Here is a 26,543-nt window from a genome sequence, read left to right on the forward strand (position 1 = left end):
CTGGATTGCATCTAGCATTTAAGAAGTATTTCAGTTACTCCCTCTTTGAAATCCATTTTACCAACAGAATTAAAACGAATGACTAAATATCTTAACTGCATTAAAAGGACTATAAGACTATCCCTTTTCATTTCTGTGAAACTAACTTAATTATTACTCATACAGTAAGATAACATGGTTGAAAAGTTTGTAGGGTCTTACTAGAAGAAGAAATACAGAACTTCCTGCTTGGTCACTGAAGAGGACTTGTGTTACTTGCTGCTTATTTTTTATACAAAGATTTTTTCCGAGTTACTGATTATGCTGGTAGTATCCTTGTATTCAGCTAGAATTAGGAGAGTAATCTTTTCTTTAGGTATACAACAATAAAAGTTATTTACCAAGCAAAATTTTATAGAAAGGTTTGTTGATGAAGAGCAGTGGGGAAAATGAGGAAGAATGGGAGAGACTTGGTTTGTGGTTTTCTGTGGGTATTTATGGAAAATGGAAGTGGGTATTTAATTTGTAAATGTAAAAACAACAGCTTAACAATATCTTACATATTTCAGCACTTGATACAAGTCTAATTCACTTTGATTTCATTGAGTTCAGAGTAGGCTTTTTATTTTGTGGAAAGGGTATTTTAATAATGCCTATATTTCAAGACAACATTAGGGTAGGGTATTGGTCTGTTATTCTTTTATCTTGGGGAAAACTGTTCTTTTTTCAAAACATGTAGAGGAACTCAGATATTAGTTATGCTACTTGGTGAAATACTGTCCTTGACCTTGGTTGCAGTGGAGATGAGACACAGTTACGTTTAGAATAGTTTGTGCCAAATTCTAAAAGTGGCTAAATTATCTTCTAAATTACTAGGCTTTACTCCTACAAATACTCAAAAGATTTGGAATTAAATACGTATAATAAAATAAGGTGCTTTTTGTAATTAATAGTTTTGCTTGCAGAACCATGGTGAGTTTTAAAAATGGGAATTCTGAATGGCTGGGCTTATTTTTCTATTATTAGTAGTAATTATTTTCAAAGGTGTTTATGTAGTTCTATAATGATCCTGTGAGAACAGGGAAATTAGTAATTTGGTTTAAAAACTGCTGAGGTTGAAATTTCTCTTATATGGAGAGCACTCTCAATACACAAGGTCAAATCACTTAAATTAGCATTTATAGTGTCTAAAAAATTATAGTTAATAGCTAGAAATCATTTTTATTTCAAGTTTTTGGCATGTTGTATTAAGAGAAGCAATTTCATTATTCTTTACTTTGAGCATAGTTGGGAAGTCATGCTTTTATTCTTTACAAGAGACATTTAATTAGCAGTTCATTACACTTTAAAAAAAAAAAAAAAACAAAATGCCTGAAAGATGCGATTTTGAGCTCTCCAATGCGAGATCTGATCTTTTGGAGATGTCAAGCCAGTCCATCTTAATGTTTGCACAGAATCCTGTTTTTCTTTTTGTAACCGCAGCTGAAAAACTGGTTATTTATTTGGCTAGTCACATAATGCAAAATCTTTATTTTGGTGCTTGTTTGCTGCTGAATTTCCCTAGTCTTTTTTATGTAAATTTGACACTTGTCCTTTTAAATTTCTTTTGGATATCTGAGGTTCAGAGTCTGGAATGTTGCAGTGTTGTCTCTGTATTCTAATCTTTTTGGTCCCTGAGCTATATTTAGAGAAGTTTTATGGTAAAACTGGGCTTTGTTTTTCACAATATGCTTTGAGTTTTTTGTATTTCATCCTTAAAGATGTATCTTAGCTTCCTTCTTCTCCCATATGATTACTATAAGGAATAGATTAATTTTCTTTTTTTCTTAAGTAATATAATTTTTAACAAGCTTTAAGGCTATTTGACTAACAGAAGTAAAACAAATTCTGTTTGTAGAAGAAACGCTTAGTAGCTGCACTTGCACCATTCTATTCCCTGGTACACATCATCTGGGCAGCTTTCAAACATAAAATTATCTTCATTTTGTAGAAGTACATCTAAGTCAAACCATGGGTTGTTTCTGTGCAGATTTGCTTGCTGACACACATCTTAGAAAGTAAGTCTCTTAAGAGCATAGAACTTCAGCTGAGAGCACTTCATAAAGCAAACAGTGTCAGAAAACAGTGGTGTTTGAAGTGATATGCAAAGACTTGGGTTCAGACTGAAGACAGTATGATCTCTTTTTTAGGGGAAGAGATTAAGATCAAGGCTAAAAATTCATTGCGTTCCAAATCTGTGTCTTGGTGTTTGGTGAAATAGTATGTTCTGAGTATTTGTGAACTGTACCCTCTTACACTTCATTTAAGTGTTCAGTTGGTAGGTTGTCAGGTTGCATGAAGCTCCATAGGAAGCTTTCTAGAGTAATGCACTAAAGTAATTATTTACTTTGCAATTACTTGAATGTGCTTTGCAAGTATGAGAACTTGAATGTGAAATCATCTGTTCCTTTAAATTTTGAAATGGAATGAAATACAAATGCACAAAGCATATGTTCTCAGTTTTCATCAAATGAGGGATGCTGTTCAGCCAAGACAAAGAAAGTCAGTTGTTTTTATCTTGTAAAAACTCTGCTTGCCTGTCAGACCTAGGACAAAAATTTGACCATAAAAATAAGAATTGATACAAGCATTAATGCTATAAAGAAATCTCCTAAATAATTACCTATGAAGCACAGGGATACTTATTCCATTTTGAGGTTTGTTCCTTTGAATTTGACTAGTATTTGGAAAATAAGTCATCAGTTTTAGGAAAGAACACGTAAAATGAATGAACAATGAAAACAAATGGCTGAAGTGACAGAAGGATAGTGTTGAGTTATGGAGACTTTTTTGCCTTCCTAGAGCTCTGAGTTAATGCCTGGATGCCAGGAAATGTGATTAAATGTAGTTGATCATATCAGCAAGTGCATGGATCAGGACTGCTTGATGGAAGGTGCTTTTGATTCTGAGGTTTGAGTTGGTGCTATGTGTGGATGTGATGTGCATGCTGATCTGGTTTACACATTTGGATATCATGCTTGAATTTTTCTTGACATATATTTTGATTAAAATTGAACATAGTTTCGTGCTTGACTGAAATAGGTTATATATGAAATAAATAGTTTTCTTTAAGGTGAAAACAGCTCTTAGTGGAAATAATAAGTGTAAAAGAGATTTCTTATGAGAAGAATTTCTGAAGAAACTTGCATAGCAATCATTTAAAGTTGCTGTCTTCTTCCTTAAACTTGTATAGTCTGGTTAGGCAATTTCTCTGAAGATCTAGAGAATGGCTTTTAGGCAGTCTTTCATTGTTAGTTAAGTACTGCCTCTCTCCTGTCCTGTAAGCCCAGTGAAAACGAGACAGTGACTACTTTGTGAGCGTAAGGGAGGGAGTTCACTCGTTGAGATCAGTTATTTTTCCTTCCACACAAATGGTGCCCTTTGGGATAGCTCGGTTCTTACACGGATGATGTTCTTTCTTGTTATCACTTCTTCCCATTTCTTCTACTCTGCAGCAACCCAGCTTTGTCTTGCAAATTCAGGTGGGTTGTACTTGGTGTCCTTTGTCCTGAAGAGAGGTGAGAATGTTTTGTAACACTAGCTGGGAGCTGCTACCGGAATTCAGGCACCAAGGCCAGGAACACTGTGCTGTGGGTTAACCCTGGCAGGCAGCTAGTGCTCCCTCTTTGCCCCCAAGTAGGATGGGGGAGAACAGTTTCACAGGTAAAGCAAAAGCTGTGCATGCAAGCAAGCAAAATAAGGAATTCATTCACTACTGTTCATCGGCTTGCAGGTGTTCAGCCTTCTCTGGGAAAAAAGGACTTCATGGTGTGTAACAACTGGGAAGACAAATGCCATTAACTCCAAACATCCTCCTCTTCCTGCCTCTTTCCCTAGCTCTTACTGCTTGGCAGAATGCCACGTGGTGTGGGATACCCATCTGGTCAGGTGGGATCAGCTGGTCCTGGCTCTGTCGCCTCCCAGCTTCTTGTCACCCCCATCCTCCTCACTGGCACAGCAGTGTAGAAACAGAAAAGGCCTTGAATGCTGTGTAAGCACGGTGCAGCAGTAGCTAAAACATCCCTGTGTTATCAGCCTGGTTTGGTCACAGATCTAATACACAGCATCACAGCAGCTGCTGTGAAGGAAATTAACCTTATCCAAGCCAAAACCTGTGCTCACCAGAACATTTCCTGTAATATTCCTGCTTAATACTTTTATATGGATTCAGAATGGATTATCTGTCCATCGTAAATATTGTGCTGCAGATTTATTCTCTTACTTTGTATTGCTTTTCATATTGCTTTAGCCAATGACCAGTGAAGATACGATTTCATGATGGATAATGACCTTCTATTTTCGTTTTTCAAATGTGTTAAGTGAAATTAGATACATCACAGCTTTGAAAGTTTCAAGTAGATTTATATTCTTTTGTTAAAGTAGCTTTTCAGGAAGACGGGCACTGGTGATGGGTTGTTTTTTCTTGTGGGGTTTTTGTTTGTTTGTTTGTTTTTGTTTTGTTTTGGTTGGTTGGGGGGTTTGTTCAAAATGAAGACTGGATTTTATTCTGAGTTGGGATGTGTCTTCTGATCCTCCTGGTCAACAAGGGTATCTGTCCATCAGTTTCAGTCTTGAATGCATCTTTCACTGGAATAGCAGTCTTTGGCCTCTTAATTTTCAGTGGAGAGCCCCAAAATCTTTGTTGTTTCTTCTTGCACTTCTTGTATTTCCTTTCCAGCCTGCCTGTTTCTCTGGCTTGGCTTTAGTCTTTGTTCTGTGAAAAGGCTGGAGGAAAAGAGGAAAAAACAATTTTCCTCTAGCTAATACGAGGTAATCAAGAAGGAGGTGACCTAATCCATGACTGGAGAGAGAAAAGAAAGGAAGAAAAAAGAAAAGGCCCCTTTTCATCTCCTACAGAGGCACCAAATGCCTTTTTTGCTTGCAGGGTTCCTTATTGCACATTGGGAGGATCAGCAGACATGCACCTTCTCAAAGAAGATATTGGTAAGACTTTTCTTTCTGTCTAACAGAATTAAGGAACCCTTCTGAAGTTAAGGGAGTATTGCCTCAATGTTCAATTACAATTAGCCTGGAAACAGTGGATATCCTGTACTTTAGGATTGCCTGAGATGCTGGAATGCTTAATTGCCATCTACACATGCAGAATTCTCTTTATTGTTATTGTTTAGAAAACTGAGTTGTAAATGGAGTAACAACATTTTTTTCTGCCTGAAACTCCACATTTTTCTGAATATTGTTGCTCTGAAAAACATGAGCTTCTGAGAGTCAAACCTCTTGCATCTTTGTCTATTTGTCAAGTCAGCACTTTATTTTTCAGTGTATGATGCTTGCTGAGAAGATTCCACCTCTCCACTTTCAAATCCAATTTATATTTACTCTCATACATATCACAGAAGGTGCTCCTAAGTTGTTAGGGTTTGGGTTTTTTGCGTTTCTGGTTTTGTTGGGTTTTTTGTTTGTTTTGTTTTGTTGGAGTTTTTTTTAAAGTTGTTTCATTTTGGTTTTTCGTTGGTGGTTGTTGCTGATCTCTTCCCATTGGGAAGGTCTGGCAAGCTTTAATGCAGTATTATGATTTGGGAGCACTTTTTTTCTCTGGATGCATGCCCTTTCCACTTTGCTTATGCAATGACATCACTTTATAAATAGTCAGATCCTGTAGATATTCTGTTGAAGTACAAACATGTATTTGTAATAATTCCTGATTTTCCTTTGCATGTCTTTTTTGGTTGTTGCAGTCTGTGTTGGATTTTAAAGCTCCTGCATTTTATTTTTGCCTGAAGCATTGCGTCCTGTGCTGTGGCTTTGAAATAGTACTTCAGTTATACAAAAATTATCTTCCTTGTCTTCAGGAGACTCTAAAATATTTCCTAAAGTCTACAGTCCACATTTGTCAGTGCTACAGAGTTCAAAATACTCCTTTAGATATTACAATGTGCTTTTTCAGTAATAATTAAACAGGGTTTTCTTGTTAACTTCTGTGGGTAGCCCATTGATACAACTGAATGTGTGTATAATAGTAATATCAGTGAAATCCTTAAAAACAAAACTCAAACAAAAAAATCTCCCTCCCAAACTCAAAGCCACTGATACCAGCAACATCTAAAAAAGTCTGACTATAAAATATAATATGGTACTTCTATTTCAGGGGACTAACCTGTTCCTGGAAACTTGCAAAACAGCTTTTGTATTTAGAAGGCACGATGGGGTGAGGTAGGGAGCTGGACAACTTTGAGTATATCCTTACCTTGAGTTTTCTGATAATTTCCTGCATAACTAGTAGGTTTTTGGCTTGAGATTTTTGATAGTAAGCTTACAGGTTAGTTTAATACCTTTAGCTTCTTGATGATTTGAACAGAAATTACGTCATGAGACTAATGCAGCACCAATACTTAAGACTTGCTTTATGCAGCTGAATTTCTAATTTAAGTGGTGGGAACTTTTTGGCATGTATTCCAAGCATCAAAGTACACTTCCCTTTCACTTATCCTACTCTAGGTATAGGGGATATGTTCTCCATCTTCAAGATAGGATTATTAAGTCTAGTTCACTTGGTTCATCTTTAGATAGTCAGCTGCATTGCCATTTTAATATTTCATGTATTGATCCTTGAAATGCAGTGTCTTTTGGTGGCTAGAATGGGTACTTGATTTTGCTGCTTTAAAGGAAAACTGCAAGTAATTTAAAATGTTTGGTTCAATTTTTGAACTTTGAGGAAACTCATCTTACTCTGACTTTACAAATCTAACTTCAGGGTTCATCTTCCTCTTTTCATTCAGAAACATAATGTGCTCCTGTTTCTCCTTCTGTATACGGTAGGGATCTGTACATTGATGTATGGTTAAAACAATGGCTGCCCAGATTTAGTTTCTGTTTTTTTGCTGAGTTCCATAGATGTGCTCCTAAGGAGAAGTTCAGTTCTGAGTTTGTCTGGCCTCTTGTGCCTTTCTTTAGTCTCTTCTTGGAAAGAAACTGATACTTACACTTTAGATGGCACTAATGTCTCTTTGAAATAAGCTGCTGTTGTGTGGAGAATTAAACTGTTGTTTAGCTCGTAAACATCTTTGAAGATGGAGGGAATAGGAGATGTTTCGTAAACACTTCTTCTGTGTTGCAAAATGCTTTCTTCTGTAAAATAGATTTTTCTTACTATAAATATTTTCAGCTCCTAGAAAACAATATTAAGTTTATTTAATCTGTTTCCTTGCAAATTGTGCACACAGATCAATTTAATGTTAAAAAACACCCTCAAATCGTTTTTGGCTTATGTAGTATACTGGTTTAGAGTATAGAGTAAGTTCCTGTTTCTCTATTGCTTGTGATGTATGTTAAAATAAATTAAAAGTGACTTTTATTGCTGCTTAGATAAGCTCAATTTCTGAATGTAGTTAAAGACGAAAAAACGTAGTTGAGCATTAAGCTGTAGCTTATGCTTGCCTTTTTAGCATGCCTTTTTGGCTAGAGACTTTGTTATAACTGTATTATTTTGCTCTTTGCAAAAGGCAGCCCCAGTACGTGATACTTCACTCTTTATTAGGCACTGACTCCAAAACCTGCGCATGTTTCCAGATAAATAACGCTTTTAATGAATAAACATAAAGCAATAGATACTGAGTAGTATCCTGAGTTTGGTAATGGTTACATATAGAGTAGCAGGAGAACGTAGAAGGTCATGAGTGGCCATGATTTTCCATTTTTCAGTGTAGCTGCTATACAGTGTCTCAAACATTGCCTTGAAATATTTGCTTTTTGTTAAAAACCAAAGAAGGTAGTGGTCAGCTGTTGCAGACGTATTGCTGATCTTAATGATTATTTCCATAACTTTTGTTTTTTATGATACCCTTCCAGACATTCAGGAAAATGGCTCACCTTTGGTCTACCTCAAAGCAGCTCACAACCAAAGACAGGCAGCAGCAGAAGTGTAGGGAAAACCAAGTAGTGTGGGATATGGGAATTTTCTTTGTGGAAGATGTTAATATTTCTGCAGATGGGGAGATGAAGGAAGAATTCTCTGTTTTTTGTATGCTATAGAATGAAAGTAATTTGTTCAAAAGTAATGGGGGGTGGAGCTAGAATTCTTAGGTAGAGTTTGCCTTGTGATTGATGCCTGTGCCTTGAAAAGGTATATGGGTTTTTGAAAGATGAAATTCTAAGTTCTGTGCTTGTTATTTCTCATGTTTCACTCAATATTAGCCTTGGTGTTGGGTTTCCAGGAGATATTCTATTAGGAGGGATATCTGATTCAATGAAAGTTCTGTTTAACTTTATTTACTGTGCAAGGAATTGATAAATTCTTGGTTTGTTGGTTATTTGTTGGTTTGGTTTTGTTGTTTTTCTTTTTCTATAGGATGGAGGACAGAAGAGATTTGGTGCTATTTCCTGTAATATTTGTGGAATGCTTTACACTGTGTCAAACCCAGAGGATGAAACCCAACATCTGTTATTCCACAACCAGTTCATAAGTGCTGTTAAATATGTGGTAAGAAAACCCTCTCTTTTGAAAGACACAAACAATATCTTTTGTTTGCTTTGTACTAGTTACAATTAATATTGTATTAAGTTGTGTTTTGATAAATTGTTATCACAGTAGGACATAAATCATCCACTTTGGAAAATAAATGTTTTAAAGAACCATGGTAGACAGGTTATATGTTATGTATTAAAATAGTTAGTACAGTAATGGTGTTTCATTGCCATATTATTATTTCTGCTACAATTACCTGATCTTGGGGAAGTGTGAGGGTAGTGTTAGGAAAACAAAGGAATGTCACTGTTCTGAAAGTACTAAATACAGGTTTCTCTACTACTGGTGTTGGCAGCAGCAGTTGACTTAATAGTCATATGAAGAGCTGACTGGCCTGTTTTTGTAAGGGTGTGATGTTAGATGACTTAGAAATTACTTTTCCATTAATTATGTGTAATTTGAGAAGAGACTGCCTAGGTATTTGACTGGTTACAACTTCAGTATTGAAGCTATACTGAGTTTACAATGAGAATGTGGTCTCTAAAGTACATATTATTTGAAAATTTAATTATATATTATGTCTCTGAGTATCTCTCATTAAATCTCAGATTTGAAAAATTCTGTATCATTTCAAGTATATTGTAAAATCAGCTACTTCACACTAGCTGGTGTTACAAATCATAGGAAATGCCTGTTCACATGTCTGAAATCCAGAACAGAATCTACAAAGTCTATTTTCTTTATCATACATGTTACCTTCAGTACTCTACACTCTAGTAGATAAGACCTCCAGGATAACTGAACTGAGGCCACTATTCGTTTCATGTAGGCACCAAATGGCTGTTGGGCTACTCTTAAATCTCAAGCACACTTTTATCCCACTGTTTACAAATATAAAGATGTAACTTCAAACCTGAAGTGTTTGAAAGTCTCTGGTGAATACTTCTGGTATTTATTCTGTCCTTGGTTAGTTTTTGCCAAATAATCTGGACGTCTTGAAATATATCTTCTGATACATGTTAGCTACATCATAGGGTGGGACTGGGCAGAAAGTCTGTTGGAACTCAGTATGTTGTAATGTTCCCCATTTTATTCCTGTTTGTCCTCCCACTCCCCACTCAAGTACTTTCAGATCTTGAATGTTACCAAAGATGTAAACATAATTCACAGAAGATGATGTTTAGTTCTTTTGGACAGAAGCTCTTTGATACATGAGTTCTGTAGCTACTTAAAGCTGCTGTGTTCATGTAGGTAAGAAGCTGTAATGAAGTTTTGAGTGTTTTGGAAGTTGAAAGAGCTAAACTTTCTCACTTGTGTGTATGTCTAGGGTAGCAGCATAACTAACATGAAAATAAATGAGCAGACTGCCTTAAACCAGTCATAAATAATTTTGTACAGACTTAGGTACACTTTTAATTTGAGAAAAGCTTTCCCTATTGTTTTCTCAGTTGCTAACCATCTTCTTAAAACTTCCAACAGTGTGTACTCAAGCAAATTATTTGTATTGTTAGTTCAGTGAGTAAACAGCTCTCCCTCTGTAGTTTCTTAAGGCTTTAATTGTGTTTTGTGACATTGTAGATGACTGTAGAGACATGGAGCCATGATGGTTTTTCTGGAATGGAAACTGTAGAGTAACAGGCGCCAGAAGAACTCTTATGAGTCTTCAAATTCCCCTCTGTTTTTTTTTTTTTTTTTTTCTTTCTTAACAATCTTAACTCTGTTTTCTGCATGGATGAGTAACTTTTGCCATTCTAAATAGATGAGTTTTTACCATTAGTCACTTGATCTGGCGTCAGTGGTTCTTGGTTGATAGTATTGTGACAGAAACATTCTCACCTCCTCTTAGAAAATAATTTCAATTTAAGATAAGCCTTCTTGGCAGTGAGTTAGTACACCAAGTGACTACTTGTTAATTCTTAGTCATCCAGAAATACTGGAATGACTGCTAATTATCCTGTTTTTGCTAGGAGATTTTTAGTGGGGATTGCTGGGAGGATGGCTCATAGGTTTCTGGATATTCGTATATGGTTGTTGCATTGAAAGTTTAACTGTCTTCCTTGCCATGACAGTGTTAACTGGACAATAGTGTCAGGGAATTGAAAAAAATGTGCTAGGGAAAGTTGTGGTAACTCCTTAGTTAGACTTCCTGGTCCAGGAACAGGTGATCTCAGTGACCTTGACATGTAACATTTTTAGTCCTTCAGACACTATATGTAGTGTATATGTTTGGCATTGTGGTTCAGAGGCCATTCTAAGGGATCTTACAAGCATTTGTCATTCTCTTGTCATTAACATTCTCCATGCCATATGATGAGGTCCCAGTCGGACTTGAGAAAACTTTTCTCAGTTTTTTGCCCCTTTCAAGCATCTCTTATTATGGGCTTTATAGTTCTACGAATGATTCATTTCACAGACTCAAAAGTAGGTCTGTATACAATGTCATGCTAGAGCTCTTGGCTGTGAACTGTGAAAGTGGACATTATTGTTAGTGTCCCACCTGTCTGGAGGTGCTCTGTGGGTTTTAAAAGAAGTTTTGAGTAGCCAGAAGGTAGTTTGCTTGTAAATAATAAAATGCTTATTATTGTCAACAAAATAAAATCTTGTTTGATGGGTTATTTTAAAGGCCTGTCTTACTCCTTGTAGTAAAAAATTCTGTTTAGGTCTCTAGAAATGCCCCCAAAAGAAGGACAGGCTAACAGGGAGTTGGTGTTGGGTACTTGCTTTGTCGTGGGTGTCTGATAGAGATGTTAAGGAAATTGTAGGCCTTGTGTAATGACCATTTCTTGATTTGGGGACAGAAGATTGGCAAGGATTGATACAGGTTTTCCTAAGGGTGACATTTGCTATTAATAGAAGCATGCAAATTAATTTAGCAAGAAGGTAAAGTGGCCAAGGATAGCACTGGAGCAGGAATGAGAGATGTCCCCAGCTGCAGACAAGTGGAGCAATTTGTCTCACTTCCCTCTGGTTTCAGACATCTGAGAGTCTCCAAACAAATGATGCCATTCTAGCATGTGCGTGCACTGATGAACACATTAGATGTTAGCTCCAGCAGGATGGGCAATTCTGTGGGATGGATAAATGATTCAGTTTTATAAAATCTCCTGGCTGTGATACCACACAGTATCAATTCTGCATCCTCTCTATAATACCATATAAGATCAACTTAGTATTTCTGCAAAATATTTTTGTAAAAGCAAGGTTTTTTTTAATGGCATTTTGAAGTTGCAGAGCCAAAACCTTAAGTTAGTAAATGCCTGTGAATTCAGGTGTCATATGTGATTGCAGTTAATTTATTTGTACTTCAAGCTCATCTTCTTGGTTGAGAATATCTTGAGCTTAAGAAGATGGAGGAAACTGTTATTTGGGCTGTTTAATCTTGGAAAGTTTACAGCTATTCTTCTATAACTGCATCCAAGTTAATCTCTGAGTTTCTTACAATTCTCACATTTAAAGAAAGGCAATATTTGACTTCTTGGCATCTAAAGTTAATAGGATATTGGGATTGAAGGTAATGCTGAAGTTCATGTCATCTTAGAAGGATTTCATACTTGTCTTGATTTGCATTAATTCCAAAAGTAATGCATCTCTATGACGTAAAAATAATATTACAAATGAAGTTCTTACCATTAGTATCTTCTGTGAGAAGTTTTAATAGGAGATAATACTTGGTAGCTATATCCAAGGATCTTAATGTGTTCTGCAGTCAAAAACTCATTCTCTATATTTCATTCATAGGAAGGAGAGGCAGAATATCTGTACTTGTCAGGAAGAAAAATGCAGCAGACCCATTTCTCTGCTGCAAATTGTTAAGGACAATAGTTTACAAAATTTCACTAGATTTCATTACTAGGGGAAAAAATTCATAGATACTCTTGTAGTGAAGACCAAGAATTATACAGCATTAACCATGTTTTCTTCAGTACCTTAGCATTTTTGAGGAAAAAAAATTTTTAAGAAAATAAAACTGTTCCTTTTTTCATGTATTTGTATTCAGTTGAGAAATAGTGAGTACAGAAAAACCAGAACTGGCAGATACAGAAAGGCACCAGCATTGCTGTATAGTTTTCTACTCCTGTGTAAGAAGTTCTAAAACTGAGGAAATTCATGGGGAAGCAGGCTATCACATTTGCTAACTTACGCTTTTAAAGACAAGTCTACATCAGAGATTATTTTACACTATAAGCAGAAATTTTCATAATTCATGAAAAACAGAGCAGTGAACATTTAGTTGCTGTGCTGTTAATGTTGGAGCCATCTTTACACCTCATGTTCTACCTCATTCTTTATAGGCATACATCATAATCAGTGAAAAAAATGCACTGCACTCTGTAGTGGTAGCTACTGTCCGCTATTTCATGATCTGGTAGCAGCTGCTTGTCTGTATTGTCCTTTTTGTAATTATGTCTTTTGTAATCCTTTTGCCATTGCCTCTTAATAAACACGGCAGAAGCAGCAGTTTTATTCTTGTTTGAATTGGGAGGAAGTTAGAGGTAGACTAAAAAGGAGCTAACTGTGCATTGCAGAGTTATTTTATTTATTTTGTCAAGCAATTACAAATACTTGTAGGATAAGCAGTCCCAACAAGAAGGGGAGGAGGGTGTTGCTGCAGTGCTTACACACCCCTTTATAGCACCAGTCTGCCCAGTTGTGGTGAAGGGTCTCTGCCTGCCTTGCTGCTGCTGGCTGGAGGTAATTTGTTGTTGGGCATAGACTTTCAGGATCCTGGAGGAGTGCTGTTACCACATGCTTTTACTCCAGGCCTTGCAGAACATGTTTCCCTGTGGGAAGAGTTACTTTCCTTATAACTTCTTTGGTCATCACAGGTGATGTGTATCAATGCTTGGGCATCCAATTTAGCAGTAAATGAATCTTAATGTTCTGAAGTAATGTCAGTTAAAAGGGAAAGTAGTTTTTATGACATTGCAGTAGAAAACTATGTGCTACAGGCATAAGACTTCTGTTTCTTACTCTACTGAGGAATTCTTGTCATCTGTCTGCTGAAAGAGTCCCACTTTAGTTCTTAGTGACTGAAATACCTTGCAGACAGTAGTATTTTAGTAGTGTTCAAATAGGGGCAGGGGTAGGTTAAAAAGTGTTAATAGGTGTATTTAGGGAAATAATTCTCAGACCACATGAAAATGCTGGCACTAAAGCATATTTTGTGTACTGCAAATATCTAATAGGATTTTTCCCAGCTGCAGCTGTAGCACTTTGCCTTCGATATGACAGAGTGACAGAGTTGTGGTCAGCCTTGTGCGTTGCTTCCATTTGTCTGGTTTAAAGGAAGCAAAACTCAGCAGTAAGGGTACTAAAGGTGCAGATAAATATATGAAATCATGTTTGGTTTTTTTTATAATATTGTTAGAGCTGCATATGATTTTAAAGGCTCAATATGGCTTTAAAATGGCTTCACGAAAAATCTGGATGAGCTTAGGCATTGCAGAAGCTTTTTGGAAAGCTATATCTAAAAGCTGCATTTCTGAATTCCAAAATACTTCAATTCACAAACTACCCCTCCTGTGAATATCATCAGTCTCCATATTATATAGATCACTTAAGAAGATAATCAGGTGGACAGTAATGAAAATAATGAGTCATATACATTTGAGAATCAGTTATTCTGTTTTACAGATTTTTAGACTTGTGCTAATCTACTGTTGCTTAAAGGCATAAATACTGTGATACTGAGAAGTGTTCTGTTCTTTATTGGATTTAATTTTGTGGAAATACCTGGCTAACATTTACAGAATACCTTAACCTAAAAATTAGTGTTGAATTTTCTGCACTAGGCTTGCAGTAGTCTGGATGCTGTAATGGCAGGATTGTCAAACACATTGCATTTATATCCTGAGCAGTGATTTAAAATAGGCTGTCAAAAGATCTTGCAGAGCAAACAGGTAACCAAAAGGCAGAAAAAGACAAAAATTTGACAGAGGTAAGCTTTGAAGTTGGAGAGTAGTAATCCTTGCCTGATTTTTGATGCCTTTCTGATGAGTCTCAAAAAGCATGTTGCAATCCCACAGATGGCTTCCTGCTCCCCTAAATATGATGACACTGCTGTTTACTGCCCTTCGTGTTCAGACCACCATGTGTATGAATTCAAGCAGGATCTGCATTTGTTCAGTTACTACTTAGAAGAAAAGCAGACAGGATTAAAATGGTGTCTGTGTTGCAACCATTGCCATGCTGGGTACTAAACTAATACTTAAATAGTTTCAGGGCTAGCAGTGAGTAGATACATTTCTAAAATTATTCTCTTCATGGCCTCTTTGGGGTAAGGAAGTAAAATCAGTATGAATAAAATGAGGTGCAGATCAAGTGTTATAACACTGAAGTTTAACATTTTTTGTGGTAGTTTATATGGCATTTATGCAGTGCCAAATTCCATTGCTTGGTCTTTAGTCAAACGCTATTTTATGGGAAGGTACAGATTTCAATGAGAATCACTCCATCAGTATTGTTTCTTCAAAGACTTTTTTTATTTAAAGTTGCTTTGAAGTAAGATTTGTAGATCAGCCTTTTTAGTGGCTGAAGTTACTTCTGCATTCAATATTTTTAGGTCCCATCAAAGCAACTTGAGTTCTAATATCTACCAGTCCCATCTTGCTAGATTTAAGTGGCTTTTTTGTTTTGTTTTTTTCCATGCAGGTACTGCTCATTATTCACCACGAGTGTGGATCTGAAGAAGAGTTAATTACCTCTATTTTTTTGAGTATGTTTATACTTCAGATACACACAACGTAGTCTCCTTCCCTATTAGATTCTTAGAAGGTAGTTATAAATTTTTTTCTAGTATCCTTCTTGTGGCTTTAACAGTTATGATCAGTAACAAAATAAAATATTCCTTACATTTTGGGCAACTGCATGCCAATCAGTTCACTTAGAACCTCCTGGAGGTCTTTCGCATGCCAGACTTTTAAAACTGAGTGTGTATTTGTGGAGGTAACTATGTTAAAAAGAAATCTAATAAAACTTAGGGCTTTCTCATTCACTGGACTTCGAAAAAATAAGTATTTACGTACATTTGGAAATCAGTTATTTGAGCTGAATTTGCTACTTCTGTTCTAAAATTGAGTTTGCACTGCAGTTCTGGGGAAAAAATCTAGTTGGGAAATTGTAAACAGTTTCACATTGTTTTTAGGTATAGTTAGGTAACTGTATAAATAACGTCATATTTTATCTGTTGTGCTCATTTTTAAAAAGCTAGCTGAAGTTTCCTTCTCTAGCAAAGCAACTGCTAAATTCTGAGAAATCTGCATAAATTCAGTATCTAGAACAATAATCTGCCACTTCTGTTTGTAGTAGTACATCTTGTATATGGTTTAGATAAGTGTTTGTTTTATTTAGGGTTGGAAAAAGGAGAGAATCTTGGCTGAATATCCTGACGGAAAGATAATAATGGTTCTTCCTGATGACCCAAAGTATGCACTTAAAAAGGTACAGTGAGAAGCCTGGACTTGTATGTCTTGCTTTGTTTGATGTTTTCATATACATAATGAGAATGTTCATAGAAAAGTTTGTGTCATTTACATGAGAACTGTTGAAATTTGGCTTCAAACTGCAGTGGTTCTGTTCCCTTTTCCACAGACAGGTCAGATACCTCACTCTTAAGCATTGCTGGTTACTTCATAGAGAGGCCTGGGCAGGGGTGGGAAGAGGTCAGCCAACTGACTTCTTCAAGTTTGGTGTTGTTTTTTGTTTGTTTGTTTGTTTGTTTTAAGTATTTTTGTGGAATGTCTGATGGATATTTTATGTAATATGAATTTCCCATTATATTTAAATTAACTGAAATTTATTAACTTTATAACCAGCACAAATGTGGCACCATTCTCTAGGTGACTTTCTGATAAAAACAGAATTAGGTGGGAAGTGGTCTCAAAGTCATCTAGCCCATTGCCATGTCCAAAGCAGTATTTGCTCTCGTTATGCTGCATCTGACAACTTTCTAAAAATTCTAACACGAGAGGTTTGTCTGACCTCTTCAGACTGTATCACACTGCTTTGCTAACAATAACATTACGAAATTTTCCCTGAATGTCTTAACAGAATCTCCATACTGCAGTTTAAGCTCATTAGTGCTAATCATACTGCCATAGCTTTAGAAAACATCCTTCTTTTCCTCCTTGCAGCAGATTTTTTGTGCCTGAACAAACTGATTTTTTTTTTTTACCTTAATGAGATTGACTGGATTTGCTGATTTTTTTTTTTTTTTAGCTTATACTCCTAAATAATGTTTTTTAGAGCTCCATTCATTGTCATGTTCTTTTCTAGCTTATCTCCATTTGTGCCATGACTCATGTCTTTCTTGAAGCTCTAAAACTGGGCCCAGCACACTAATGGGGACTTGGAGCAGTTGGGTACTCCCAACAGCATCCGGCTGGCTAACCTGTGTTCATACATATTAAAATGTCATTTCATTGTAGTCTGGCACTGACTCTGCTTAGCTGTGGATAATAGGGACTTCTTACAGTATTTCTGTCACAGAGTCACAGAATGGTTGAGGTTAGAAGGGACCTCTGGAGGCTGAATTGATGCCCAAGACGGTTCTTGATTGCTGGTGTGGCTGTAGCAGGTTTCTTTAGTCTTAAGTTACTGAATTAAAAAGGAGCTACAAATCTTCACATTTGATGCAGATCAGTTTGTTTAGTTTTATTTTTCTGGTGTGATTATTCTAATTTTAGTTACATTTGTTATGCATTCATTTTTTAATATAATGGCTGAAGAAAAAGAAGGATGACTGTAGCAAATGAAATAATTTAGAATAGAGTTCTCTGTAGTTCTGTGTAGCCAAAGTTGGTATAATCTTACAGCTGTCATAACCTTGGATGCCTGATTTCAAGAATAGTTTGACTTGGTTTTTCATATAATTGGATGTGTCATTAAATGATTAGTACCTGAAGGGTAGGTGAGAAAATAGAGAGTAACTCATAACATACCTGTTGAAAATTATTTTTAAAGCATTTTTAACAGTCTTCTTTACTGCGTGGGTGCCTATGCATTAGAAGAGGTTGCCCAGAGAAAGTGTGGAGTCTCCCTCAGTGGAGATATTCAAGAACTTTCTGGATGCAATCCTGTGCCATGTGCTCTAGGATGGCCCTGCTTGAGCAGGGAGGTTGGACCAGATGTGATATCTTCCAACCTGACCTGTTCTGTGATTCTGTGATACTCAGTGTCAGTAATTCTCCTTTTGCATTACTACTGTAACTACAACATGCATTCAAGAAGCTTATGCCATTTAGTGCACCATAGGTGAGGGCACCTTCTTTGTCTTACAGGAGATGAGGGATGATAGAGGCTGTTCCAAAGCTGGAGGAAAGGGAGAACAGTTATTCCTCTAAAACAAATGCCTATATTTTCTACCTGCCTTGGCACTGTGCCTGCTGTCATCTCAAAACCATTAATGGATTAGTTCTTTCAAGACTTCAAAAATAACAAAAAATCTTAAACTGCTTTAACTTTCCTTGTAGGTCTAATTTACTTCTAAAATATCAGAGCTCACAGTTTGATTATCTGCATTCCCTCTGTTAGCCTTTGACTAATGAAGTTTGGACTTAATAGAAACTGACTGAGGAGTCTCTACTCTTCCTGTTTCCAGACAAATATTGTCTAAGGAACATTTATGCAGATGATGTGTTGCAGGTTACTCAGGCTAATCCTTAACTTCTGGAATAGCTTTCAGTGTTCTAGATAACCTAGTACATTTCTGCAAATCTGTGATTTCAATGAAAATTTATAAAAATGTGCATTTAGACGTGTTTCTTATACAGCTAAAATTATTTTGACAGGTTGAAGAAATCAGAGAAATGGTAGACAATGACTTGGGATTTCAGCAAACTCCTCTCATGTGCTACTCTAGAACTAAAACTCTTCTTTTTATTTCTAATGACAAAAAAGTCATTGGCTGCTTAATTGCAGAACATATACAGTGGGTAAGTGATTAAATTGGAGAAAGATAATCTGTCAGCTTAATAACTGTTTTTCACAGCAAATTAGTATTCTGTATTTGCCTGTTCTACAGAGGAAGAGACTGGGTGGTTGGACCATTCTGAAATGTAGTTACTCAGTTTTGTGTGGTAGACACTGAACAGAAAAACATGGATGGTGTTGTACTTGGCTCAGACAGATCTCATCATCTAAACACTTGCTACAGCTGAGGGGTGGAATTTTTCCTCCTCTGCTGTTACGCAGCTCTGACTGTGCTCTTGCTTGTGACAAGCAGGTTCAACTCCCTACCCAGCAGAAATCCAACATGGATGAAAGAGTGGATGCTCTGTATGATTGAGCTGAATCACCACAGGTGATAACAGCTCCTCAGGAAGTAAAAGCAGAGGACAGAACTGCACTGGAAGGCAGGACAAGAAGTCATTGCAGTACTAATCACTGATGTCACTAATCTGTCCATTCCAAACTGTAATGTTTTCTGCTGTCCCTTGGGAGTATCAGACAACAAGCAAAACAGTCCTAGCCCAAGCCAGAGAAATTGATGCAAACACTTTAATACAGATGGTAATAAGAATTGGATGATTTGTTGCTGTTATTTTAAGTGAGATAAACTTTAGAGGGTTTTTTGTTTATTTAATACTTTATCATCAGCTTGATTTTTGAAACTGTTATGAGAAATTAAACAAAACAAGTATACAGTCTTTTTGATAAAGAATTTTAGCAGCCAAGTATGTTTAACTGAAATAAATTGAACGTTATTTTCTTCAGTCATTAGTGATGCCTATATAAAGTGACAAATGTTTTTTACATCATCTGCAGGGCTACAGAGTTATAGAAGAGAAGGTTCCAGAAGTCAGTTCAGAAAATGAGAAAGTGATATTTGAGAGACAGAAAGCATGGTGCTGTTCAACTTCTCCAGAACCTGCTATCTGTGGGATCAGTCGGATCTGGGTGTTCAGCATGATGCGCCGGAAGAAGATCGCTTCTCGCATGATAGAGTGTCTTAGGTAAGAGCAAAACATTCCTCAGCTACACATGGTTTAGACAGAACTCAGTGCAAGACATTAATAGTTTTGTGTGTCTCAAGCTTGTATTTCCAGGCTGCTGGTGATACTGGGGATATGGATTTGAACACAGTTGACAGTTCTAGTATTAGGTGGAGTTCAATAACTAACATTAGTAGTTTACAATCATTTATCTTCCACAGAAATCTTTGAGTGCAATTGTAATGAGTCACCCTGACAGACTCCCAGGGGGAAATTCCTCCACAGTAATTTTGAGTAAAGGACACAGGACTGTTTCTGGTCACAGTGTGAGATTACCCATGGCCTAGGATCCAACCATTGGCTGATTGTCCATTCCATAGAGGTAGCAAGAGAGAAACAACAGAGACCCAGTGCACCAAATTATTAGGTGTAGTCTGGTGGCTTACAGCTATTGTTTTGGTTTGGTTTTTTTAATATATACTCAGGTTCACTTATCTTTTTATTTATCTTATAGATATTTTCAATTTGCGTGGAGCTTTAGTAGCCAGTAGTGAGTGTATTCCAGCTGAATACTAAGTGCTACATCCATAAAAAAGACTCAAACATCTTGCTAGATAAATGTTAAAAATGCTGCATCTTCAAACCTTCAGTTTCTTTCCAAGAAATTGTAAATGTCAGTTCTGAATAATGGCAGGAACGGCTCAAATCTTAATGACTGGGCTGTCAGGTTTGTGCTTGCATCTTGTTGGAGTTTCTAGAACAGGTACTGCTGCCTCTGCCAGTCCTCACCCTCCTGTGTATTTGGAGAGCTCAGCAAAGCTGTTCTGCCCTGCATAATTCATCTTGCCTGGCTGGTGGAGCAAATCATGATCACATCATGTTTTGGCTGACCTATTGCCAGTAAAGCTGTATACACATAAGCATATTAACTTGATGATTTGCTTATGTTTTTGGCAGATTTTTAATAGCGTGTTCTGTAGCTTCCTAGAACCTATTTCTAAAGGAAAAATTTTTCCCCCAAAATGATGCTGGAGTTACTTCGTCAGCTACAGCTCTAAAGGATCTTTAGAATCAATTTTGATGACTTGTTGCAGCTAATGAAGCCTTAGTTTTCTTCTTAATTGTGCACTGCACCTCCCCTTTTGCTGTGCTCTGGTGCTTGTTTGGCCTCGCAGTTGCTCACTTCTGTATTTACTAAAAAGTTTTGTTACTCTGGTGCTCTGTTGATTTGTAGAAAGGTCTGATGAGCTCTAGAACTAGTGTAGATGTGGGAGCTTAGGAAGTTGCAGAAGGCAAAGGAAAGGAGTGAGACTTGTTTTGGGATGGCAGTAAGTAGTTATATCTGCTCAGCTGCCTAAACCTGGTCATTTTCCGTAGCGAAAAGTACTTGGAATAGCATAATTTTGGTAACCAGCTAAATCCTGACTTCAGTATGTTGAAGGCATGGTAACAGACTGAGGTCCATTTTGAAAATGTCTGCCCCATTTCACTCAGGTTTTCACAGTACCTTGGAGTCACAGAAACTCAGTCAGTCAGTCTTCAAAACGTTGCAAAATCATCTTTCTAAACACACGAAAGACAAGAGAATAAAGCTGGTAGTAATTCAAAAGGATTTTTTTTCCTGTTATCTTTTCCTCAATATTTAATGGAAATGTCCATATGAGTGAAGTTTCTGCTTCCTCTTCAATTACATTTATGGGTATTTTATAGAAACTGAAGAACTTGAGTCTAAAGAGAGTATCTTCTGTTTCTAAGGATAAAATATCACTTCCCCTTTAAGATCAATTGAGGTCTTAAAGCCTGAATTCCGTTTTCTAAAATTGCTCACACAGCCAGCCAGAGAATTAAAATGGTATCCTTTGATTCCCACACTCCCTTCAAGTAAAACTAAAACATACAGGAAATACTCTTCATGAACAAGTTAAAAAAATTGATTCTTTCTTTTTGTATTGTTAATTACTGAATGTGCATTTAGGAATTATGCCTTGAGGTTGGTCCCTTGAGGCCCCTCCATAGGCACCCCAACTTGTAGCTTCCTTTCATTCCTAGTGATTGTAGTCACAGCCCTAGCAGTTTCTTTTCTATTAAAAAAATATTTGGAATGAATTCAAACTTTTTATTTTAAACTCAGGATTTGAACTCCTGATGCAATTGTTCTGTACAAACATTCCTTCTAGAACACCAGACCCGTATTAAACCTCTCCCAGAGCAAGTGATCCTCCTTGCTCTTCGGAAGGAGGAGATAAATCCTATGAATAGAGCCATCTCCTCCTAACAGAATTTCTTCCTTTTGAATGTCTGTGCCACTTAATTAATGGTTTCTGGCCTAATAGCATAAATATTTTTCATTATTCCCTGAGGGTAATTATCTTCTTTTCTTTTTTCCTTTTTCCATCTTTTAAACAGGAGCAACTTCATATATGGCTCATACTTAAGCAAGGAAGAAATTGCTTTCTCTGACCCCACTCCTGATGGAAAACTCTTTGCAACACAGTACTGTGGCACTGGCCAGTTCCTGGTATACAACTTCCTCAATGGACAGCACCAGACTTAACTGCTCTGCAGGAATTCCATTTTTATTGGAGACTTCTGCCAAACTGCATGGAGTGGGTGCAGACCTTCAGCAGAAGCCAGGGCCATTTTTCTTACAGTGAACTCAGGACTGGTAACAACCAAACGGTTGTACTATTTTATTAAAATTGTAAACAATGCAGTAATAGGCTAACTTTGTTTTTTTAAAAGAAAGATATTTTATTAACTTTTACAAAAGTTTGATTGTATTTTATCTAGTTATTCATGTTTACATGCAGCAGAAAATTGTTCATAGTGGACTGTAAACTAATGCAAAGACTGTAGTCTGGCTGACAAGTACATGCTGAAGTTCTTACTGAGGTGATATACCAGTGCTTCCCAGTACTGGAGTACTGGGCTCCTGCCCCAGCTCCCACTGCCAGCACTTGGCTGACAGAGTTCCAGGCTGTGCCCAGTGACATTGAGGCAGGAGTGTTACAGTGCAGTTGCTGTGAGGGCAAAAACTCTCACAGGCTGTGTGGTGCCTTCTGGGGTGCCCCTGTACCTTGCTCCATGTCAGGGCACCTGCCTCCTGGCAGCAGCATCAGAATCTTGCTGTGGCCTCATCCCCTTCTCCCCCTGATTGGTTTTGGAGTAAAAGGTGGAATGAAAAGCCCAAGGGCTGGTGTACTTGTCATTCTTGAAGTATTGTACTGAGTATATACCTTTGTTAGTGAACTTCACTTTGATACTTGTCACTCCTTCATAAGTCTCTCCTCTTTCAAAGGGTTTGTATGTTGAAAAACTGCTGTGGCCTTTCTTGATCTGTACATAATGTAGATAGGTTAAAAATAAAATACTTGATAGCTTTTTTAAAGTTACTCTGTATAATACTAAGTGTGAATGAATCTTTAGTGTATTTCATACTTTTCTTAGTTGGAAAAACATAACATGCTGAAGATCAGTGCCCCCAGAAGCCCTGGATCAAGACCATCCTCTTACAAGGTTTATAATAAGGTGAGTAGGGTTATCTTCAGTCTTGAGTAACAGCTTAAAACCCTAATGGAAGATGGGAAAGATTCAGTTAAGGTTAAACTTAGGCTTTGTTTCAATTTTGGAACCTATGTGCAGTCAGGATGTACTTTTTCATGTGTGCTGTCCTTAGGCTTGGTCTAGAGCTGACACAAAGACCTAAAACCGCATCCCAAACAATACTCAAAAGTATTTAAAGCTGGTGTAGCAGAACAGGGGTGAATTCTGGCTGCAGAGGCTGTTTGTTTTCGAGCTGCCAAGTGTAATTTTCCAGGGGACTGTGAGCAGCCTGTAAAGAGCTTTGTCAGAAAAGTGATGAAGGTGCGCAGGAACTCTAGAAGCGATCCTCTGTGGCTCAGAAAGCAAGAGCAGGATTCATTAAGAGACAGGCAGTCTGAAATGGTAACTTAATATCTTCAAATTTAATGAAAGCACATTATAAACATACCATAGCCACAACTTCAGACAGTTTCAGTTCATAAACAATAACATGAGGTAGACTGACTAGTGAAGCTAAATTCACCAAGTTTTTGGTTAAGAAAACTTTACACTAGGAAAGCAATGTTTTTAACCCTCTTCCAAAAGTCACAAAAAGCAATTACATAAGTTAAGCAAAAAGCATCTGCATATGATTCTTTAAATCTTAGTTTACATTCAGTTTTAACCTGTGAATAGACAAGAACATCTACAGGTATGATGTAACGCTGGCCAGTTTTCATACATTCATAAGAATGGCCTTAATGGCAAGGCTTAAAACTAAAATGGAATAGCAGTCATGAGCCTGTCAACCAAGGGTCTCCTTGCCAGGAATTCACAGGCAGCCAGTTTAAAGTGTTCCATGGGACAGGCCTGCGCTGTTGGGGCTGGTATAGTGCACTCTGGCCAGAGTGTTACCAAAACTCCTTGCTTCCATAGGGGACAGCACTAAGAAAATGGGTTTACTATTAGCTGGTAAAGGCAGGCAAATACACTGATTTTCTAAATGCACTCAGCCTTCAGGATGATTTTGCTCTGCTCCACCACTGGGCTAACTCCTCCTAGTAGTCTCAGCACCTGTAATATTAAGAACTTAGTGCAAACATCAAATACACGAACAAAAAGGGAACCATTTTTGAACATGTAATACCTGACACTTCTCTATACCGTGCTAAGACTGGGGGCTGGCCTTAAGCCCTCTGGCAAAACCAGAGCTACTGCAATACATTCAGCATGTAGCAAATGCTTCAAGAATCATCTTTTATATCCATACTTCTTCCCAGTGTTAAAACAGGTAGGGCAGGTTGTATCTGAAGGAAAATAAAAAAAATTTACTAAAAGGGATGATCATGTGAAAGTTGCTAAATTTACAACATCAGAAATAATGCTACATCAATACAGATATATGCAAACTGTTTTCCTTTGGCCTCTGTCAAATATATTATGTTTATTCATCTGTAAACATTTCTTCACAAGATAAAAAATTGATTAATTAATACTATGCCTTAAAAAAAATGCAGCTTTGGCAGGTCCTTCTGCACTGACTGCAGGTCAGGTATAAAGATGCATTAATTTCATTGCTTTTTGGGGAGTAAATTCGTATTCCTGAATAGCCTTTAAGAACACTCTGCATTTTTCTTACTGATAAAGGGGGTCAGATGTGCAGAAGGATGATTGTTGGGGGAGTTGTGTGTAAACCTCAGTGAGGCAACACCTGCTGAGTGTGCAGGGAACAGAGCACTGCTACATTCACTCCTGACAGCCAAATCCTGCGGCAGCGAGTTAATTCCGGAATGCCTTCCCAAGGATCAGTACTGCGGCTGGAAATACAACACTGCAGAGCCAGCATTCACAGAGGTACACGGATGATGGGGTCAGGTGATGTGTTCACACATCTTGGCTTCTGGAGAGGCCCTCCTGAGCAGTCCCAGCTCCCTGGGATTTCTGCCCTGCTCCCCGCTGGAGCTAGTGTAGAATACTTTGTTTCTCTTGGGTCCAGCTCAGGCACTGTTACTCTCCTGCACATTTCTTGGTGTGTTGCTTCATATACAGGTATATATGAAGATACACAACTCAAACGTGATCTCAGCTCTGCAGCCAACTGGGGTTGGGTGTAAAAGAAATGGAGAGAGAGTTGCAGACAGTTCACCACAAAGGCACCGGAGGGACAGGAGGATACACTTCCATACATAAAGGAGGACAGACCACAAGTTTCCAAAGCTCTGAGGAGAGTGAGAAACTGAGGGTGATTTGCTGGGAAGTTATTCTGGCCTCTAACTGAAGAGGGAGCAGCTCTAAGAAGCCTTTGGTTCAGGCCTGGAGCTGAGGAGGGGGTGCCTACTGGGGCAAAATACCATCGCTAAGGGTGCACAGTGCCTGCATGCGTTTGCCCGTTTGTTCAGGTATAAGTAGTAAACTTTGAACACCTGTGGAAATTTTGCCAAAGACAATTTCAATACGTACACAATTACAAATTTTAAACTAACACCGCACAGAGAACAAGACTATTCCTTGTAATACAAATATCTACTTTATATTGTAGTTTTAAACCCCTGAGTATTCCTGTACCACAGCACAGAGCTGAAAAGACACGGTGGGCTCTTCTCCACCTATCTTCGATAAATTCCACATGCTAGGCTGCGTTTCATGTAACACATTCAAGCTTGCAGCTGCAAGAGGAGAGCAGCTTCTCCTAACTCAGCTGAATATAAAAAGGATTCTTCTTGGAGAAAACAACATCCTCTTCCCAGATCCTACAGCTTGGTTGGCTGTGTGATTAGTGTCGGTGGCTGTGAATGGTGTGAAAATAACTGGAATCCAGGATCCTTTGAATCATAACTGATGTGGTAATTTTATCCCAAAGAATAAAGCTACTTCAGAATGAAGGGAATCCTTTCGAGCAGTCTAGATAAATATTGGTTGCACTTTGCTCCACAGTGATTGTACTTTTTTTTTTTTTTTTTTAAAGTTCTTTTTTTTCTTTGTTAGCGGTGTCTCGGTGAAGCTTATATATGGCGTCCTGTAAGGAAATAGAGTGGTTCATCATCACTGCTGTTGGCAGTTTGAAACTCATCCCGAAGTCGGAACTGCCACTCATCCTCCAACTCCAACCGGACTATTGTCTGCCGTAGCGAGCTTCTGTCTTGACATATGACACACAGGGTGGCACCTTCAATTGAAAAGCACATTAGATTCTCAAGGTACAATAACAACTCATCTCCTTCACTGATTTTCCTAAAATATTTTAATATTTTAATATTAATTTTAATATTAATATTTAATATTTTAAAGAAATCTCTGCTGCTAGGGAGGAAAAAAGTAGTATTAGAAGGGTCTATCACCAACTGTCCAGTCCAGGCTCAGATCAGTCCTTTGAGCCCCAGGACAGAAATGACGTGTCCATTTGCAGGAAGGCACAGAAATGGAGAAGCAAGCATGGTACGGAGTGTGCTCTGGATCTCAAGATGTCACTGCCTCACAGTTGGGAAGTGTTAATATTATCAACTGCAGCAAAAGGAATATTACCTGGATCTTTAAATTACTACTGATAATTATGCCCAAATAATAAAGCCTACTTTTTGTTTATTTATTTCATGGGACACTTGGGTTTGTAGAAGGTCAGTGATAAAATTCTACTAAGCCAAACCAGTCCC

The 26,543-nt window shown here is 37.5% G+C and overlaps 2 protein-coding genes across 11 annotated transcripts in view; one reads left to right on the plus strand and one right to left on the minus strand.

Moving 5' to 3' along the window:
- Positions 1 to 22,773, plus strand: part of ESCO1 (establishment of sister chromatid cohesion N-acetyltransferase 1) — a 33,217-nt gene extending 10,444 nt beyond the window's left edge. The window contains exons 8-12 of one of the 2 annotated variants that reach the window (XM_056483780.1): positions 8,324 to 8,455; positions 15,791 to 15,880; positions 18,229 to 18,372; positions 19,205 to 19,392; positions 21,778 to 22,773. In XM_056483780.1, coding sequence (XP_056339755.1) covers positions 8,324 to 8,455; positions 15,791 to 15,880; positions 18,229 to 18,372; positions 19,205 to 19,392; positions 21,778 to 21,925 — 702 coding nt within the window. In that variant the 3' untranslated portion in view covers positions 21,926 to 22,773. Of the gene's footprint in view, positions 1 to 8,323; positions 8,456 to 15,091; positions 15,215 to 15,790; positions 15,881 to 18,228; positions 18,373 to 19,204; positions 19,393 to 21,777 lie in introns of those variants that run through there. The other variant, XM_056483781.1, reaches the window with a different exon arrangement.
- A 543-nt stretch (positions 22,774 to 23,316) lies between these two features.
- The window catches only part of GREB1L (GREB1 like retinoic acid receptor coactivator), a 128,656-nt gene continuing 125,429 nt past the window's right edge, over positions 23,317 to 26,543 (minus strand). For all 9 annotated transcript variants that reach the window (XM_056483778.1, XM_056483771.1, XM_056483776.1 and 6 more), the window contains one exon: positions 23,317 to 26,059. In XM_056483778.1, the coding sequence (XP_056339753.1) occupies positions 25,896 to 26,059 (164 nt within the window). In that variant the 3' untranslated portion in view covers positions 23,317 to 25,895. The remainder of the gene's footprint in view (positions 26,060 to 26,543) is intronic.

The sequence above is a fragment of the Oenanthe melanoleuca genome, chromosome 2 (assembly GCF_029582105.1).
Source record: "Oenanthe melanoleuca isolate GR-GAL-2019-014 chromosome 2, OMel1.0, whole genome shotgun sequence".
NCBI lineage: Eukaryota > Metazoa > Chordata > Aves > Passeriformes > Muscicapidae > Oenanthe > Oenanthe melanoleuca.